The sequence below is a fragment of the Alexandromys fortis genome, unplaced genomic scaffold (genome assembly GCF_014885135.2).
Source record: "Alexandromys fortis isolate MF-2015 unplaced genomic scaffold, M_Fortis_MF-2015_v1.1 scaffold_77, whole genome shotgun sequence".
Lineage (NCBI taxonomy): Eukaryota > Metazoa > Chordata > Mammalia > Rodentia > Cricetidae > Alexandromys > Alexandromys fortis.
In genome coordinates this window covers 5920128-5939291 of record NW_026067967.1, presented here as the reverse complement: position 1 = coordinate 5939291, position 19164 = coordinate 5920128, and the positions used below count along the sequence as shown (strand labels likewise).

Below are 19164 nucleotides of genomic sequence, written 5' to 3'. Positions count from 1 at the left end.
AAGGTTCTTTTGAGAAATAGATAATCTGGGGAACAAGCAAAATCACTTAGGTGGGAAGACTGTTCGAGAATAAAGCATGCATGGGGCAATAGGTTAGGAGGTGAGGTGCAATGGCAGACGGGCGGCAGGTGTGGCGCAGTGGGTGTGGTGTACAGAGGACAGGCAGAGTCCGCACGGATGTACAATGGCAGACGGGGCAGCGGGTGTAATGTACAGAGGACAGGCAGACGGGCAGTGGGTGTGGTGTACAGAGGACAGGCAGACAGGGCGAGGGGTGTGCCTCAGGTAGACTTCTTTAAATGGAATTTGAGTTATCTGAGAATAAACGATAAGCTATTGGGACATATGAAGTCACCTGTCAAAGGAAAGAAGATGCAAGATTTAGACTTAAGGAATTCCAAAACCAGTCTATACAGGAGACTAATTAGAGTAACCAGTGGAAAAGGGAGAGGAAGCGGAAAGACATGATGCCACGGAGCCAAGGGGTAAGAGGATTCTGAGAACAAGAAGCTGACAGTGCTGAATCATGCAGACAGATCCATTCAAAGACTTGAAAAAGACTTCTCAAAGACCGTGGGCTTACTACGTGGAGATCAGCACTGAACCACAGGGGCTGGTGCCGCAACGACAGGAGAAGAAACATGTCAGGGTAAAGACCAAGGGGCAGGAAACTTGGTTGATGCAAAAAGTGAAAAACATAAATAAACAAAGGTCAATCTTGAGGCTGAGTTGAGCCTGAGAAAGTCACATTTGGACTACGAAAAATAAACACATTGCTATGCACTTACCATTTCTTTACGTGTTATGCAGAGGCGGGTAAGACGGCTCAGTACGGCAGGGTAACCCGAGTGAACCTTTACCCAGAAGGTAGAATGTAATACCCAAAAAAGTACGACATTTCTGGACACGGCATGGAAGAGCACACAGCGCGACCGTGCGGTAGGGACAGCAGAGCTCAGTTATTGTTGTGTGACGGTTTTCACTTTTTCACTTGTAAACAGAGAACACAAGTTTCTTGGCAAACAGCTCTAGGATTCAGACAAGATGGCAGAATGTGTCTAATACCGTCTTATAAGAGAAACAGGAAACTTCCAGACAAGTGCGTATGTATTCCTAAAGTGGCGGTGTCTGGTTTATTGGTAGGGTATAATCTTCATTTTCTACATGAGGTAAGATATGGGATAGCAAAATTTAGGTTTTTGACCTATTCTGAGATAAATATATTTGTCTCATAGACTTATAACAAATGATACTGCACATACAGTGATTCGGGAAATTCATAAGTCAATAGTATATTCTTAAGAGCTCAGCGTGTGAGTAGAACGAGGAGAGAGAGTAAATTAGGAGTAAAATCAATTAGAAATACAGCATAAAGAAGAAGGGAGGTTAAAAGGGGCCGAACAGATCAGAGAACGATAGAGGCCGCTAGGGAAGACAGATGAGGCCTGCGACAGGCAGTCAGCTAAGAGCTCCTCCATCCCTCCATGGCCTTCCCTCGCAGGTTCTATATATAGCGCAGACAAAAGAACGCTAAGCTGACCGTTCTTCTGCCTTATCACGCCAGTGGCATTATCTGAGGTCCAGCAAGCTTCTCTCCCAGGAGCCTCCTCATCAATACTGAACTTGACATTGGCCCAGTGTTATTCAGTGTTCTAGCCCACTTCCTGAGCGCAGTTATCCAAACAACAGCAAAAGAAAGCCTCTTGCCTTTGGCTCCGCTAAAGGGAGAACCCCCTGTGAGAAGAATGAGAAGTATGTTTACAGAACACCGAGTTCTGTGGGAAGACTGGGTACAGTCTGGAACAATATCGGGGGCCAGCTTTCGATAGCCGCGCTTACTTAAGGCTCGTCTTACCGTATGCTGAGGGCCATCTCCGTTATCCCGCATGTAGAAAGGCTTGAGTGTGGACGGGTAGTTAATGACAAAGACTGGCGTGCCGCCGCAGTGTCTCACCAGGTACTTCTCCTGTTCCGTGTGCAGATCCTCACCCCACTGTATGAGACACAAGGAGACAGGATGACACACGCGCGCACACAACCCGTCCCGGTGCCAAGGCTTTCTCTCCCTGGGGCTGGCCGATGTGTGCAGCTGTCTGCCAAGGCCACAGCTGACTAAACGCAAGGGAGAGACTCGCTAAGAAGAGTGGTCAAAGGCCTGGGAAGATGAAAGCTGAACCTAGCAGACAAACACTATTGTTTCTGGGCCTCATCTCAGGGGACAGCGTTCAGCAAGTGCGGCACAGGCAGGAAAACAAAATACTTTCCAAAGGGATAAAATGGATCAGAATTATGGTTTTTATTAATATTGCTTAAAGTTTCTCCCCTCGTTACTGTTCCTAAGTCTCAGGAAATTAAAGGACGGGTGATAGTATTTCTAATACTAAGCCTATCTTCAGAAAGATGGCTTTTCTCGGTGAATTTCTATTTTAATGAAAGAGCCAATTCATATATGAGTATGTAATAATACTATTCGGTCTATTTATTTAATAAACACTGCTGTGACTATGAAATTCCAGGGCCAATATTAAATGGTGGACACAGTAGTAAGAAAAAACAAAACAAAACAAAAGGGTATCACTCTTCATGAAGCTTGATACCAAAAAAGAAATTACACAATTAATTATTATAAAACCAACAAGCGCTGGCACCCATAATCCCAGAGGCAAGATCAGCGGGTCAAGGTTGTCCTCATGACCCAGGAGACTGGGGACAAGCAGGACTGCTAAGACCCTTCAAGAACTAAAGCGACGGCCACAAAGCACTGAAGCTGCTGCTGAAACGAAGGCACATCTAACAACTGGAGATGGAACCAGGAGACAGGCCGTTCACCATGCTACTTACTGTACCCCCACAACTCCACACAAACACTTTAAACAGGATGCTTAATTAGGGGAAACTATTTTAGATTCGTTTTCTGAAGTGTAATTTCCCCTACTTAATAGTCTGGCCTACATGTAATAGTTGTACATAAACAAAAATTACAAAATTGTCCTTGATTTTATAATAAAAAGTGAAACACATTACAACTCTCCAACCAAGGATATTTATTTGTTTTATTTTTTATTGGCTTTTTCCTGTGAAGTTAGTATGAGTTTGTGCTCAGTCTGAATTCTTAGATGTTTGATCAGCTACAGAAAGCACAGGGGTCCCCTCAGCTACAGACGGACCAGAGGCGCAAGTCTGCACAAATGAGCATACAGATGGCTTAAATGGAAGACAAAGCTGAATAAGCATGTCACTAACAGAGAAAGGAAATAGTATCAATCAAAATATCTACTGGCAATTTAAAAAAAAGCAATATACACGAGGTACATTATATGTACTAAAGGAATGTGGATGGAGAAAAAAGAAAGAGTAAGAAAACACTACTCAGTTGGGCAGTGGTGCGCACACCTTTAGTTCTAGCATGTAGGAGGCAAAGGCAGGGAACTCTCTGAGTTCAAGGCCAGTCTGGTCTAACAAGTGAGACTCTAGAAGCTGGAAGGACCCGGACAGATGTCAGGCAGACTCAAGAGACCACAGATGCCAGCTCAGACTACTATTCCCAGAAAAACTTTTAATCATAAAAGATGGAGAAAATAAGACCATGCCAAAAACTAAATTTAAGTAATATCTATCTATAAATCTATCTGTAGAGAATGTGCTAAAAGGAAAATTCCACCTAAAGAGATTGACCACACTCCAGAAAACACATGGAGCAGTAATTCCAAACCAGCAACTCAAAACAGGTGAAACACACACACACACACACAAAATAAATAAAACCACCAAAACTAAAACAAAACAGGAGTCAACAAACATCAATTATTGATCTCTCTCAACATTAATGGTCTCAATTCTACAATAAAAAGACACAGATTAGGAGAATGGATGTGAAAACAGGACCCATTCCTCTGCTGCACCCAAGGGACACACATTAACATCAAGAATAGATATTGCCTCAGAGTAAAAGGACGGGAAAAGATACTCCAAGAAAACTGTCCTAAAAAACCGAGCTGGTGAAGTCATTTTAATATCTGACAAAAATATATTTCAAATCAACAGTAATCAGAAGAGACAGGAACGGACACGACATACTCCTCAGAGGAAAAGTTTACCAAGAGGACATTACAATTCTTACATCTATGCACTAAAGACAAGGGCACCCAAGTTCGTGTGAGAATCACTATTACACCTTAAATTACATATTGGCACTCACACATTGGCACTGGGAGATTTCAGTGCCCTACTCTTGACAGTAGACAAGTCATCTCCACAAAAACAGAGAAACACCAGCGCTAACTGACATTATATGCTAAATAGACTTAAGAGACATTTACAGAACAGTTCACCCAAATGCAAAAGCATGTACCTTCTTCTCTGCACCTCATGAACTTTCTCCAAAACTGACCGTATATTCAGACACAAAACAAGTCTCAACATGTACAAGAAAATTGAAAATAACGCCTTGCACCCTAGCTAAACACCATGGATTAAAGACGGATACCAACAACAGAAACAACGGAAAGCTTACAAACTCGTGGAGACCGAAAAACTCTTGACGGAAAGAACAAGGGGTCTAGAAAGAAATTAAAAGTTTTCTAGAACTGAATTAAAATGAATACATGGGACATAATGTTCTAAAGAGGCAAGCTCATAGCGCTAAGACCTATATAAAAAAGTTGGAGGAGAACAGGCGCTGACCTGCGAGTATAGCAGAATGACATTAGAAGTCTGTTTAGTTTCTTATAGAGACCAGCAATACTTGGATTCACCCTATGTCCCTGGACTATCTAGTCTCAGGGTTTTGGTAACCCAAGCAGTGTTGGGATGGGTTTCATCTCACACAGTCAAATCTCATAGTAGTAAATTAATCTCAGAGATAACTTATCTCAGAGGTCACACAATAGTAACTTAACAGCACATCTCAAAGCTCTAGAACAACAACAACAAAAAAAAAAGGAAATCAGACACAAAGACATAGACAGCAAGAAATAATCAAACTCAGGGTTGTAATCAAGGAAATAGAAACAAACAAATAAAAATAATACAAAGAATCAATGAAACAAAGAGACAGCTCTTTGAGAAAATAAGGAAAACTGACAAACCCTTATCCAAATTAACTAAAAGACAGAGAAGGAATACCCAAATTAACAAAATTAGAAATGAAAAGAGGGACAGAACACGAGACACTGAGGAAATCCAGAGAGTAAGAAGGATATACTTAAAGCTCTCTACCAAACTGGAAATCTGAAAGAAATGGATAATTCTCTTGATACTTACCAAAGTTAAATAAAGAGCAGAAAAGCAATGTAAAAATACTTAGAACCCCAGTGAAACAGAAGCAGTCATTAAAATATTCCCAACCAAAAAAAGCCCAGGGCCAGATGGCTTTAGTGCAGAATCCAACCAGGCTTTCAAAGAACGCTAATGCTAATACTTCTTAAGTTATTCCAAAAAATAAAAACAGACTTTTCTGAGTTCTAGGCTAGCTTGTTCTACATACCGAGTTCCTAGTCAGCTAGAGCAACACAGTGAGACTCGACTCAAAATGACTTACTCTCGAGCATGGCTAACGGACACTCACAAAGCCTATGCATAGATCCACAAATATTAACGTTACCGAGAATAAAGTTATTTAGTGAAGCTAAAGACTACAGGGAAACACACTCACACACACGCGCACACACACATGCACACACACTCACACACACTCCATATAATACCTTGGGTGTAAAGGTGAAGTTCTGGGATGCTTGCTTTAGGATCTCAACTGCCTCCGTGTAAGAAATGCTGGGAAAACAAAGCAGACGTGGAGAAAGGTTAGCACAGTGGGACTACTCCATACCAGGCCATTTTAGACTAGAAAAAGTTCCAATATGATCGGTGAGGTCATAAATGAGCACTAAGTAATCGGAGATCTAGGCTGATCTGTCCCAGGAGTATGTGGTCTGCGTGAAGAGAAGCGGCTGCTCAGTAACTCCGCTCGGGCCCAGCATCAAGGTGCATGAAGTCATGTTAGAACGCGGTTTCTCAACATCCGTGCTCCACCAATACTCTACTAAAAGGTAGGAAATACCGAGGCTCCGAGAACAAAAGACTTTTCTAGAAGCTGTCACTTATTCATCGGGCGAACAAATATGTCACAGCTACTAGATGCTAAGCATTATTCTCGGTGCTGGAGACACTATAGACAAAAATAGAGCCCCTGCCTTCTTGGAGCCAAGATGTGTGTGTGTGTGTGTGTGTGTGTGTGTGTGTGTGTGTGTGAACCAAGGTAAGCAGATAGCAGTGCCCAGTAGCCATTATGAAGAAACACAGAAGGGGTGTGCCTGGGTACCACTGCAGACAACGTATTCAGGGAAGGCCCACTGGGTTGGTGACATTTGGATAGAAACCTGCATCAGAAAATGAAAAAAATGAACCATATAAACAACTGGGTGGAATACTCTAGACAAAAATATCCCAAGAACGGGGCCTTCAGTGAGGAACAGAAAGGTCAGGGTGCCCAGAGCATCTGGAGCACGGGAAAGGGCCCAGGAAAGGCAGTAAGAACGGCAGTCTGCTCAGGAGCAGCTCTTCAACCTCGGCAGAAGTCTTGCTCACATGTTCTAAGCATTCGGAGACCGCTGAAAACTAGCACTGGTTTCCCCGTAAGGAACTCTCCTGCCTAACATGGATGTGTACGGACGACACCTAGCCGCTGAGACGGGAGGACTGCAGAGCCCAGGGGGACAAGGCTAGTCTAGCTGCAAAGGGAGCTGAAGATGGTGGGAGAGCAAGAGGAAGGAAAGGGAGAAAAGAAGGGAGAGAGGCAAGGAAAGACAAAGGCACATGCATCTCCCATCCTGCTCCACAGTCACATGTCTATGTATGTACATCGCACGTGTGCCTGGTGTCCATCGAGGCCACAGGGTGTTTGAGCCTCTGGAACTGGAGTTACAGGTTATGAGCCACCGTGTGGGTGCTCAGAATCGGAGCAGAGTCCTTTGCAAGAACAGCGAGTGCTCTGAACTACTGAGAAATCCTCCCAGCACCTCCTGTATTCGCTATACTGCATTCGTGGTTACCACTTTCTTGTGCATCCTTTCAGAAGAGTATAAATATGTATTTACAATATCTATTTTAGTAAATATCAGAACAGATATCATACACACTCTCCTTTAACTCAACACTGTATGTTACAGATCTTTGCATTGGATGAAGAACTTGTTTTATTAGACAAGGTCTCATGTAGGCCTGGCCAGCTTCGAATACACTATGAAGCTGAGGGTGACCCCGAATTCCTGATCCTCCTGCCTCTACTTCCTGAGCACTGGGAAAACAAACATGTGCCACCACACACAGCTGTATGTGATGCTGAGGACTGAACATGGCAGTCTTCACGCGTGACAGAGACGCTCTCCACTAGCCGAGCTACAGCCACAGTCAAAGAACTTCAGCTTCTGAATTAAACGTAACATTCCAATTATGTATGTACCTATTTACTTTACTCACCAACAGCTTTTCAGATGTTTCTACACATCCCTGTCCAATGCAAATGACAATAATTCTTACATACTGATTTTACACGTGAGAACGGATTATTGGATCAAAACTTGTAACTTTTTATGTATTCTGAAGCATACTGCCAAATTTACTGGCCTCCCTTTCAAAAGGTCATAAAAGTGTCCACATACCAACAGCATACGAACACACCAGTAGCATGTGAACACGCCAGTTTCCTTACAAATTATCGGGAAAAAAATACTACAACTGTATTCTGGATGATTAAAAAAAAAATCTACAAAATTCTCTGGAGGACTCTGAGCTCAATCTACCAAGCACAAACTTAGGCTCTGAATTTTGGACCTACAGGAACTAACTAGAAAACGACTTTACGACACAAGTACAGCCAGGCATGTTCTGAGTGACAGACTCCGCTGAATGCCCACTCTGTGTATTTCTAAGGAAATAGTGGCACTTGGTTGCGGGGGCAATAACAACGTGAAAGTTGAACTGCGTCTGCAGAAAGGAAGCCGAAGCTTAGTGAGAACAGGAGCGACTGTCCAGAGACCTCTCCTATTAGGTACGAAGCTGATCTGTTGGCTCAGCCAGCGCTTCCGATGCCTAAGATGGTATCTAACACTTTCATTTTCATGTGTCCCATCAGAACAAAAGATAACGGGTGCTGAGTCCTTCCGACTCGACTCTTTAGTAATGCCAATTGCTTCAACTTCATGAGAACGCACGGTTAATCTTTGCAATGTTGTAAGAACATTCAGACACAATCGTCTATGTAAGATATTCTGTCTGAAGCTCTGTCCTTAGACAGCTGTTCTAGTCCATCAGTTACTTTGAATGATCTTCCAGCTCTGAGAATATTAAGAAGCAGTGGTTTTCACACAGCTGTTATGCTACTGTTTCAATATGAAGAAATAATGACTCCAATATTTCTTCTAGGGATAATGATCTTCTCCATCCCTCCCTCCACTCCCTCTTAATTTAAAGTATCGCTTTCAAGCTCAGATTACAGCTCTGACATCAGATATCCTTAATAGGCTTCTCAAAGTCTCTCTACTCAGTATGTGTCTTGATATGCATAGAGAATATTTCTTGGCCTTTCCAGAATGTTTCCAAAGTGCTTTTGGGGGCGGGGAGTGGGGTCATGGTGATTTGTGTTTGGGGTTCTAATTAAACTACCTCCTATATTCACCATGGTATTGTGTATTATATGTAAATAGTATGCCATTTTATATAGGGTTTCAACCATTCAGACTTTAGTATACATGGGATCCACGGATACCAAGGAATTACTGTACGAAGTATGAATTTCAGTAATACAGATCATAATTACTATAATCATCTATCTTATAGGATCCATTTATTAACAATACAGGGGCTATCTATACTAATTAAGTATAAGAGCAATAAAAGAGAATTAGAATATGGGTCTTTCCTCAAATCTGGTTTGGTAAACACAGAGATAATTAAACAAAAACTATAACTCAATGTGATACAATGGTCAAATAGAGCAAAGCCCAGGAAAACTGTGATTTCTACTTACATTAGGAAGTTGTTTTTCAGCATATGTTCTAGTCTGTCCTTGAGAAGACAAAAGAGAACAAAATTTAAATGTAATTATGTTCATGCTATATAATTAATATACATAAAGAGCGATGGAGCTGGCCTTGTTAACAAAGGTGTTACCTCCTGGCCAGGAGCTATGAACCTGTGGCACAGTGCGACGTCTTCAGGACAGTTTGCGAGAACCATCTCCGTGGTGGCCTTGAAGAGTTCTTCCATCACCTAGGAGCACAGAGACAGAATGAAAACCCTCAGGGCTCAGGGCCTGAGAGACCGTCCTTCTGCGTCCAGCAACTACAATCCATTACGCCTGTTAATCCCTGAATGTACTACAGCAATTTGGATCAATACTGGCACTGAAATGGGCTGTCACATGCACAGCTATCACTGACTGATGTCTCTTTACTCATTGATAAAACTCACTTACAGAATTGAGACCATCACAATACCTCCCTCGTTGGATTGTTGTGAGAAATATGAAATATTCTGTGTATTAGCTTAGGACCTGGACCTAATATGTTATTAGATTTGGTTGAGAGAGAACTTTGTGTCAGTCAGTGGTAAATGAAAGGAAACTCAAAAATTTGAGAAGCAACAACACATATCTAAACAGTAACTGTATGTATTTCTGTATGTTAAAATATAAAAATATAGATTAGTATATGAGGATTAATTCTACCATGATATCCCTGGAAGACTCATGGGAGACATGTTTCCCTTAGAAGGAAACAGTAACTAGAATGGAAAATATTTCCCAAATTATTGATTTGTTTGTTTACTAACTAAGTTTTATTTCTTGGAGACTAGTTCTCACTGTGTAGCCCTGGCTGGTTTAGAACTCGCTATGCAGATCAGGTGGCCTCAAGCTCACAGAGAGGACTGGGATTATTAGTGTACCACTACACCCAGTCAGAAGCTGCAGCTTCAAAGTCTGTAAGCAGCAATGATGACGAATTTGGGGAGTAGAATCCAAAAATAAAATAAGGGTAAAGAAAAAGTTGGAGGAAATAGATAAAACCAATCCAAAATTTTCCAAGGGCTTTGCAAGCTGAGGACAGGAGAGATATTTAGCTATTGTAAAGACGTAACCCCTGATATAAATAGGGCTGGGTATACAGCTTAGTGGGGAGTGCTGCCTGGCTCCCTGGTACAGCATCAACCAGGAGATGGGGCAGCGTGGTAGCAACACTTCCAGAATCCTAGCCCTCGGGAGGTGGAGGCAGGACCAAGACTTCAAGATCACTCTAGGACATGTGAGACTCCTGTTTCAAAACACCAAAAGCCCGAAAGCACCACACAGAGATTGTTCAAATTCTAAAAGGGAAAGAAGGGAGAACAATGCAATGGAGACGGGAGTGGAGTCTGGGACTGGAAAAGGAACAGCGTGGTTAAAGGTCCTGCACTTGTAGCTGGTATTACCTCCCAGCACAGCAGCGAGATAGACACACCAGTGTCTGGAGGACTTACAAGGTCACACCCTCAATTGTGCAACACAGCCCACACACAGTAGGAGGGCAAAGAGCAGCAGCCTGGGTGGTCCTTTGTTCTGTGGAAGAACACAAGACCTTGACCACCTGGGTTGTTGTTAAGTTGCTGTCTGCTAAGCAGTAAATTTAACCTGAAGACTGAAACCTCCTCTTCCTTCCCTAGAGTCTGACTTTCAGACTGACTTCTATAAGTACATCTGATAAAACCAGAAACTATGGTGAAGGGTGAGTACAGGACGTTTCAGAAGTTTACTAAAGTGGTCATTGGTAATTAATTACTCATAATTCATGAAGGAAAAATTCTTTCTTTTATAACATCCCAAGTCAAAACTTAAATGCACCAAATAGGACAGAAGAAATGATGTATGCCACCACATCCTGTGAACTCTGGATACTTTGTTTGTTTGTTTATTTATTTATTTTGAGATTTTATTTTTAGGGTAATTCTTGCTCTGTCTTTTTGAATTAGTGTTAATTTGCAGGTCAGGCTAGATGTCTTATAGATATCTATTTCCTCTAAAGGAAGAAAAAGAGGAGGACAAGATTACTTTTTTCTGACTTTAGGATTTATATTCTAATTGGCCAAGTCATTCAACAATATATGCTGAGTTTCACTGTTGAGTAACTAGCAAATCTGCCGCCAAAACCTAAATATTCTCTTTGAATATTTGAGTTTATTATTATACTTAGCTGCGTGGGTGTCAGCAGGCATGCACCACGGCGCGGGGCCAGCTCCGAGGACATCTTCCACAAGCTGGTTCTCTCTTTAGCGTGGGTTCCCAGGACTGAACTCAGGTCATCAGGATTACATGGCCAAGGGCTCTTATCTACTCTGAGCCATCTTCCCGGCTCTTAAACCTCATTCTCACCCAATTTCAGTTGTTACTGGCTCCAGGAGTCAGCACTGACACACAATTAGTCAGAGGTCTTCTTGTGCGATTACACAAGAGAACGCTTACCCGAGTGTTCCTTCTCTTTTGAGACAGGGTCTTCCTATGTAGTCCTGGCTGCCCTGCTTTCTATGTAGACTAGGATGGCCTCAAACTCACCGAGGTCTGCTTCCCAAGAGAGGGATTAAAGATGCTCACAATCGTATCCTCGGAACCATGGATACTTTTATTTTTGAGATTTTTATGGTAATTTTTGTTTTATCTTTTTCTAACCAGCCTCACTTTGTAGTTCAGGCTTGCCTGGATCTTGCAATCTTCCTGACTCTGCCTTCCAAGTCAAGGATTGGAGATGTGTGCCGGCATCTTAAACCGGCAAATTAATGATCACCAAAGAGAAAACCTTTTTTTCCCCATGTATGATATTGTTAAGAGAGAGAAAAGACAAGCCACCAAAATCAGGAGAAATATTTGCAACTTATGTACCTGAAAAATGAATTTATATTTGAAGATAAAGAAATTTCAATACTCAACAACAAAGGGCCAGCTGTCATAATTCACATATTCCCAGCACTCAGGAGGTGTGAAAGGGGGCAGAGCTCTGAGCTCAAGGCCAGTCAGGGCTACATATTGATGCCCTGTCTCAAAACACTAAAACGGATCAAAGCTCAACTATAAGAAAACAAACAACTTGACCAAAGACTAAAAAGCAATGGCTAATAGGCAGAGGAAAAGATGTTTATCATAGAGAGCCTCAAGAGATTGGGGGAATACAAAATAAAACCACAGGATGATGCTGATGCACAGCTAATAGATTCAGAAATTCATTCATTCTCTGTGTGACCACGTGTGTGTGGGTGTGTGTGTGTGTGTGTGAATGGTCTCTCTCACAGACTCACACACACAAACACATCTCTGACTAAGTACTGGTGATAAGCAGACAAACTTGGCTTTTGCATATTCCCTGTAGGAATGCAGAAGAGTAGAGTCACTTTGTACACCAGACAGGTTCATGATAAAAACCTCACTCCTGGGATCTCACCCAAGAGAGATGAAAGCGATATTCACACAGAACCTGCACCTGAAGGTTTATAGCAACTCCCCCCCCCCCATTTCTTTCAAAGCCTGAACTATATCAAATGTTCTCCAATATGAATGGTAAACCATGAGGAGGATCTGGCACGCAGTATGCTGAGCGGCAGGAGACAGTCAGGAACACAGTACTTCACTAAAGTTCACAGGGCGCTCTGCAAGGGCAGATTACTCAAGAAAGACAGGGAAGGCCAGCAGTTGACACTGGGAGAGTTGGGAAGGAAGGCTGCAGCAAGCTGAAGTTGTTTCGTAATGCCAGAATTGTTCTGTATTTTGACTGTAGTCATAGTAACAGAGGTGGACACATGCCTTAAAACTTAAAGTTCAGATGAGTATGATGCTAATAAAACAGACATAAATCAACACTGTCACAGGAATCCACTGCATGCTTCTCAGTGTCAGCGGGGTTGCCTCCGCTCCCAGACCCACTTCACCTAAAGCCACTGGACACAAAACTGCTCATCTCTCTGGTATCGTCTGGCCTTGCCTGGTGCTCCCAGACTGTTGTGAAAACAATATGAAACAACACCAGCAAGAGTTTCTTAGGTAGTAGCGCTCTGGATAAAATGACCACCGTTCTGGTCCCCATTATTCTTGGACATTTATCATTAGTGCTTAAAATCCACTAACGGCCGGGCATGGTGGCACACATCTTTAATCCTAGCACTCGGGAGGCAGAGGCAGGCGGATCTCTGGGAGTTCGAGGCCAGCCTGGTCTACAAAGTAAGTTCCAGAATAGCCAGGGTAGTTACAGAGAGAATCTGTTTTCAAAAACAAAAACAAAAAAAACAAAAAACAAATGCATCGGCTAAAATATCTATAAACAATCACAGCAATAGCTAATAAATGAATGAGAGAAAAGCAGAATGGAATAATGATACAGTTCAAATGTTTTAAATTTTGTTATATTTTTTTGAAGATTTATTTTCACTTTAGCTGTATGGGTGTTCTTTTGTATGCTTGACTGCACACACGAGCATGCCTGAGGCCTAGGGAAGCCAGAAGGCATCAGATCCTCTGGAAATGGAGATAAAGACGATTATGAGCTCCCATGCTGGTGCTGGGAATCAAACCCAGGTCCTTCAGAGAAGTAGCCACTGTTCTTAACCACAGAGCCATCTCCTGCCCCATCGTGACATTTTTTATTCGTTTTATGCAACTATGGTAGCTGTGTGGAGGTCAGTGGGAATACGGCCTTGTCTCCCACCATGTGGGGCCCAAGGATCAAACAACTACGGGCTTAGCAGCAAGTGCCTTCACCCCTGTGTGAAAATCCGGAACTGAATTCCACTTACATTTCCTAAAGTGGTGTTTACATATCCATTTCTCAATGTTCTTATGAAAGAAACTTGAGGAAATAAAGGTATTTTGCAATCCTATCATGTGTCAAATCATTTGTATGTCATTTTTATAACTCTTCCCTTTGGCGTGCATGCTGAGGCAATGGAAATGCAGATATGAGGAGGTCTGGGAGTGGCTCCTTTCTTTACGAAGAGAAGAGAAAACACCCGATGGTGGGCTCAAATAGAGCTCCTAAGGATGGCACACTGTCTTTTAAGGCTCAGAGCGCAAGCAGCAGACTTGCTCCAGAGGCACTATTAACTATATAATTCTTCTGGGGAAGAGAATTAATTCTGTGAGTGATGGGATGTTGAATGGCACCTCTGTCTTTAGCCATTACACCCCGGAGTAATCACCCTGTCACCACCTGCAGGGATACACAGTAAGGTCCCCTGGGTGAAGCTGAGCTAAAGAAGTCAGTGGAAGGCGGTACAGTGCATGGCCAAGTATGCTGCCCGGCAACGTGAACTGCTTATGGACTCTTCAGGAACTGTCAGCCCAAAGGCTACGCCTTGCTCAGGGCTGTCTCTTTGAGGCTAACTAACTGTGAGAAATACCTAGTAAATAGGAGGACACACAAAGCCCATCCCCCTGCTCTCCTAAGGGAAAGTTATTTCTAGCTCTTAACTTCCTCATAGAAAAGGTAGCAGTCTCTCTAAATGTACCACAGTTCAACGTTACCCCCTACTCAAAGCTTTTCCAACCCTTTCCTCACAGACATGGTTCTCATGGCTGGGGCAGACTGCAGGGCCACCACCGGCAGTGAGACCAGTATTTATTACTGCTTGTATTGGCTTCCTGGAGCCCATTCTCTTTGCTGGGATACCTTGTGCTGTGGGATAACGCTCTTGATCCCTGTAAAGATTTGTCACTTGTATTGGTTTAATAAAACGCTGATTGGACAGAAGCCAGGCAGAGCGTATAGGTGGGGTGACCAGACTAGAAGAATTCTGGGAAGAGGAAAGGTTCAGTTTGCAGTGGCTCCCCTGACACAGAGGAAGAAAGAGGAGAATGCCTCACTGAGTACGGTACCAATCCATGTGGCTAAACATAGACAAAAATTATGGGTTAATTTAAGTTGTAAGAGTTAGTTAATAAGCCTGAGCTAACAGGCTTATAATTAAACAGTTTATAATTAATAAAATCCTGTGTGTGTGTAAAACATTCATATATACAAAATAAATAAATCATCAAAACCAAACCCTGGGTTAGAGAGATGGCTCAGGTGTTATTACTGAGAACCCAGGTTCAGTTCTCAGCACCCATGATGGGTTGGCTTACAACTGCCTGTGACTTGAGATCCAGGGGACCCACGGCACTGTCCTGTCTGAATAGTCATCCTCATATTCTCCTCGCCTCTACTCTCCTCTTCTCTCCTCCTCTCCCCTTCCCCCTTCCCCCCCTCCCTCCCCCTCCTCTCATGCAGATGATTAAAAAAGAAAAGAACTGCTAGTTCATGTTAGTGCACACCTTTAATCCCAGCACTCCTGAGGCAGAGGCAGACAGATCTCTGTGAGTTCGAGGCCAGCCTGGGCTACAGAGTGAGTTCCAGGACAGGCTCCAAAGCTACAGAGAAACCTTGTCTCGAAAAACCAAAAAGAAAGGTAAAAAGAAAAGAAAAAGAACTCTGCTGGCAATAAATCTGTTAAAGAGTTGACTAGAAAAAGAAGGGGTCATATAAGGTCATGACCCCGCCCTATCTGTACTGCCTAAGCTTTAGAAGTATAAGATATACACTGAATAGAAAGTAAAGCTACTAGGAATTACTAAAAAAAAAAAAAAAAAAAAAAAACAGTAAACTATGAGTAACCAAATATCATTGATAGAGAATTTAAAATAGTAAGTTAATTATTCATGCTAAGTATCACTCAGACACACTCAGACACACCCAGACACTCTCTCTCTCTCTCTCTCTCTCTCTGTCTCTCTCTCTCTCTCTCTCTCTCTCTCTCTCTCTCTCTCTCACACACACACACACACACACACACACTCTCTCTCTCTCTCTCTCTCTCTCTCTCTCACACACACACACACACACACACACACACTTGCCCAATTCTCAACTGCTCTGTGATATAAGAATTAAGGTATATTAAATAGATCACTATTTTCTCCACCCTATAAATCTCTATAATGCAGAAGCACTGTAATGTCAGAGATTTCTGAAAATGACATACTGTATACCTACCTGCATGAGATCCTGAAGGCTGTCAATAAAAGCAATCTCTGCTTCAACCATATAAAATTCAGCCAGGTGTCTCCGGCTCTGAGAATTCTCAGCTCGGAATGTTGGGCCAAAGGTAAATACTTGGGCAAAAGCTCTGCAATTCAAGATTAAGAACATAAAAATAGAGCACACATGATTAATTGTAAGTATTTAAAATACCCTTAGCGCTTACGAAAACATGTTTTGCATCTATGCTGTGCCCACAAACCCACATACATTATCTGCTCCATTTCTCTAATGGGGGATAATAATAGTTTCATTAAAAATGTTACATTTATAGAAACCATTTTATCCCAGAGGAATCTGCAACTGCTTTAGAAACTCTATGGTTTTCTAAATATAGAAATGTAACCACTTCTGGGTGCACTCTACTGTGGCTGCCTTAAAATCAGCAACTCCGTGTGACGGCCGCCAAGAACAAGGTGACAAAAACATAGCAATCAAAGACACAGCTCAAGGAACAGAACTGAGTCGGTAACATTGAAAATGAGAATTTCATGTGGATACGGTGTGCTCAACTTAGTTTTTAAATACACAAAGATAGGATGTCATGAAAATGTAACACCCCCTGGTAGACATAGGTTTTTAAATGAAAATTTCAGTAGCAGGCATGGGAAGCCTCCCTTTGAGCTGGTGACCTAGGAGGCCCCAGAGGGCCCCCAGACAACACAGGTTATTGCCACTGCTCTTGGCTGCCATCAAATCAGTCTGTAAGACCTTACTGTCAAAGGCACAACACACCTTAGCTGAAGGACACAGCAAAACCAAGCCATGGGGGTGGGGGGAGGAGACATCAGTGGACCCTGAACTTTACAATATTGATCTGCGGGGCAAGAGGCAACTGACCACTGGTTCAGTAGTGGTGTGGGGGTCATGGGGGTAACCAACTGCTTTCTGACTGACTTCAGGTCTGCTCCACAGAGTGAATTTATGCTTGATATTGTAAACCTGGCCAAAAGCCCATGGTTTGGAAGGGCAGAGGCCCTAAGGAGGAATCTACTATTGTTTTGTTAAAGGGATGTGTTTTTTAATTATCTCATAAATATTTATGTTTATACCCATTGATTAGTATGCTATTTTCAACCTCTGCCTCCCTCCCTCCGGAGTGTTGGATTAAAGGCATGTGCCACCGTCAGCACAAATACATTTTTTGACTGGTGTTTGCTTCCCGCCATCCTGTGATTCCAAACTACTGAGTTCTCAAAGTCGAATCTGATTATGTCAGTCAAATTTAAAAACCTTCAATGACTATCGCCAAACGGGTAAAATTCAAACTCCTATTCTCTCCTCATGAAGCTTTTTCAGCAGCTCTCTTACCTAGCATATTCTGAGCCTATGTCTCTGCACAGAATATCCTTCTTCTTCTCTGGACACAAACTCTCACCCAACCTTCAAAATCTGCCCTAAATATCATTTCATTCTTGAAATTTTATCACCCCGCCCCCAACTTATTATCCCTCCTGTATGTTACTGTAACACTTTATCCATATATTATTATATAAAATGCTTCACTTTGATATGCAATTAGGTTTTTAAATATCCCCTCCCCCGCAGAAAACTATAAATTTTTCCAGAACAGGAGTCATGTTTTATTCATGTCTGCATCTGCAGTGCCTGGTTAACACAGGTGTTCACATGAATGAGCACTAATGATGATGACAGGCTCCCTCGGCATCAACCGGGGAGGCAAAGAGAAGACACTCAGATACTTTCTCAGGCTGCTTCTTAGCATCTACAGTGGATGCTGAGATAGTATTCAAATGGGTCAAATGATTCTGATCTGTTCCGAGCATAAATCTGAACAGTACAGGCTGAGTTTCCAGTTTAGAGCTATGCTCTCCCAGAAGGGCTGCCAAAAGTATCTACTTTTTAAAAATGGTAATTTTGTATGCCTCACAAGGATACACTGTATAAACATAAATGTTAGCATTTAAGTGTATCTTACTGAAGTTTTTCAATAAATACACAGCGCAGCTAAAATTTACTTTGGAAGTTCTGAAATATAAGGAAAGATTTGTTACTTAAAAGTGTATGTTATTTCTATTAAAGAATTAGGTCCTAACAAAACTGGTTTTTAATCAGAACTCCAAATTCATGTTATAAGACCAACTGCCTCTCCTGTGGCATTTCTATAAAGGATGCTATGGGATACGCAGCAATAGTTGTTTAGTTATTCATGTATAAGGTCTTATACATCCTAGGTTGGTCTCAAACTCCTTACACAGCTGAGGATAACTTTTAACTGATTGTCCAGCCTCTACCACCCCGGTGCTGGGATAATGGTAATGGCATGCACCACCAGGTCCAGTTGATGCAGTGCTCAGACTTCTGTGCTTGATGAACACAGATTCTACCAACTGAACTGTATGCCCAGCCTTAGAATTTTTAATTGGAATAAAAATCAGGTTCTAACGAAGATGGTCAAGATTTAAGTTAACACTCTAAGCCAGAAACGCGACAATAACACTCTAAATTAATAGAAAGATAAAATATATTAGAAGGTATATGGGGGGGAACCCTAATTCAGCATCCAACTTTTAGGTAGTTTAAGCCATGAAATAATGGCCACACTACATGCGCATCCAATGTTGTATAAAATAGTGACATTAACTAGTAATGGTAGAGGCCACCATTAGAGAGTGATCTTCATGGGTTAGGAATTAAAAGAACCTTACAGTTAACTCTTTGGAGTTGGCTCATTTGTATATACAGATGTACATGTATATATTATTGCTTGTTTATACATATATACATATATCATTGCTTGTTTATCTATATGTACATGTTTATGTATTACTATTTATATATATGCACATGTATTACTGCTTGTTTATATATACACATGCATTATTGCTTGCTTATATATATATCTTGTTAGTATGTGTACATATATATTATTGCTTGTTTATATGTATATATACATGTATATATTACTGCTTGTTTATATACGTACACATATATATTACTGCTTGTTTATATGCACATATACATGCATTATTGCTTGTTCATACATATGCATATGTACATGTATATATATTACTGCTTGCTTATATGTATATATGTATTATTGCTTGTTCATACATAT

General features: G+C 41.8%; 1 protein-coding gene across 2 annotated transcripts in view; it reads right to left on the bottom strand.

Moving 5' to 3' along the window:
* Positions 1 to 19164, bottom strand: part of Nars2 (asparaginyl-tRNA synthetase 2, mitochondrial) — a 72408-nt gene that overhangs the window by 9483 nt on the left and 43761 nt on the right. For both annotated transcript variants that reach the window (XR_007594016.1, XM_050154526.1), the window contains exons 7-11: positions 16041 to 16173; positions 9169 to 9267; positions 9026 to 9063; positions 5706 to 5772; positions 1856 to 1993 (exon numbers count right to left, since the gene is read on the bottom strand). Coding sequence is in view for 1 of the 2 variants with exons in the window: in XM_050154526.1 (XP_050010483.1) it covers positions 1856 to 1993; positions 5706 to 5772; positions 9026 to 9063; positions 9169 to 9267; positions 16041 to 16173 (475 nt within the window). In the remaining variant the exon portion in view is untranslated. The remainder of the gene's footprint in view (positions 1 to 1855; positions 1994 to 5705; positions 5773 to 9025; positions 9064 to 9168; positions 9268 to 16040; positions 16174 to 19164) is intronic.